Source organism: Camelina sativa, chromosome 7 (assembly GCF_000633955.1).
Source record: "Camelina sativa cultivar DH55 chromosome 7, Cs, whole genome shotgun sequence".
In the NCBI taxonomy this organism is placed as follows: Eukaryota; Viridiplantae; Streptophyta; class Magnoliopsida; order Brassicales; family Brassicaceae; genus Camelina; species Camelina sativa.
The window spans coordinates 1554332-1555128 of NC_025691.1; the positions used below are offsets into that span (position 1 = coordinate 1554332).

The 797-nt window shown below is 37.6% G+C and overlaps 1 protein-coding gene across 1 annotated transcript in view; it reads right to left on the minus strand.

Moving 5' to 3' along the window:
• The window catches only part of LOC104704170 (brefeldin A-inhibited guanine nucleotide-exchange protein 2-like), a 7975-nt gene that overhangs the window by 5526 nt on the left and 1652 nt on the right, over positions 1–797 (minus strand). The window contains exons 2-3 of the mRNA XM_019226958.1: positions 317–739; positions 43–208 (exon numbers count right to left, since the gene is read on the minus strand). Coding sequence (XP_019082503.1) covers positions 43–208; positions 317–739 — 589 coding nt within the window. The remainder of the gene's footprint in view (positions 1–42; positions 209–316; positions 740–797) is intronic.

A 797-nucleotide genomic window follows, 5' to 3' on the forward strand; every position in this document is an offset into this window, starting at 1 on the left:
CCCACTGCTTACGAATCACTATGTTTAATATAGCATCCAAACCAAGCATTCTGTTTGAGTATTGTTTCTGTTGCAAAGGTAGATCATCTTCTTTCATTTTTATCTCATTCTTTGTTATTCTTTCATACAGCGATCTCATGTAGTCCGCAGGTAAATCTTTATCGTCGTCTATCCCACGATTGTTTCTGATAAAGTCATCTGCAGACATCTGTATATGTTCCAAAAGGAAAAAAAAAAGTGCAGAAAAAACGTCATCAACATTCTACCTCAAACTTCCACAGTAACTGTATATACCTAGACAATGAATGAATTAAACCTTGATCTTCACCATGGGGTTGTGCGCATCAGTATTCAGCATGATCACAGAATATGCAAGAACATAAGCTGTGTCTGCGCTAGTAAACACCTTAGGATTACACTTGCAGTAACGTTCAGCAAACTTTTCCATGATTCGGTCAATCTTTTGTGCTTCTCCAGGCAGCCTAAAACCTTCAAGAAAGGTTCTAATTGCCTCATCAAATTCCATGCCTTGAAAATCAAAAGAATCCACATATGCATGCATCACCTTGAGAGGTAACTCTTCTCTTTCTCCAAGATAGTCACCTATCAAAGTTTTATTTAACCCTGACGCATCTTTGAGAAAAGCTGCTATTTCTTCAGGAGATTCACCCACCTTGCCCACGTTGATGAGAAACTCAATACCTTTTGTTGGCTTCCGATTAAAAAGAGAAATACCTTCCTGGGACAAACATTTAAATTAGCATTAACGACCACAGAACAATTATAAAATGTCACTT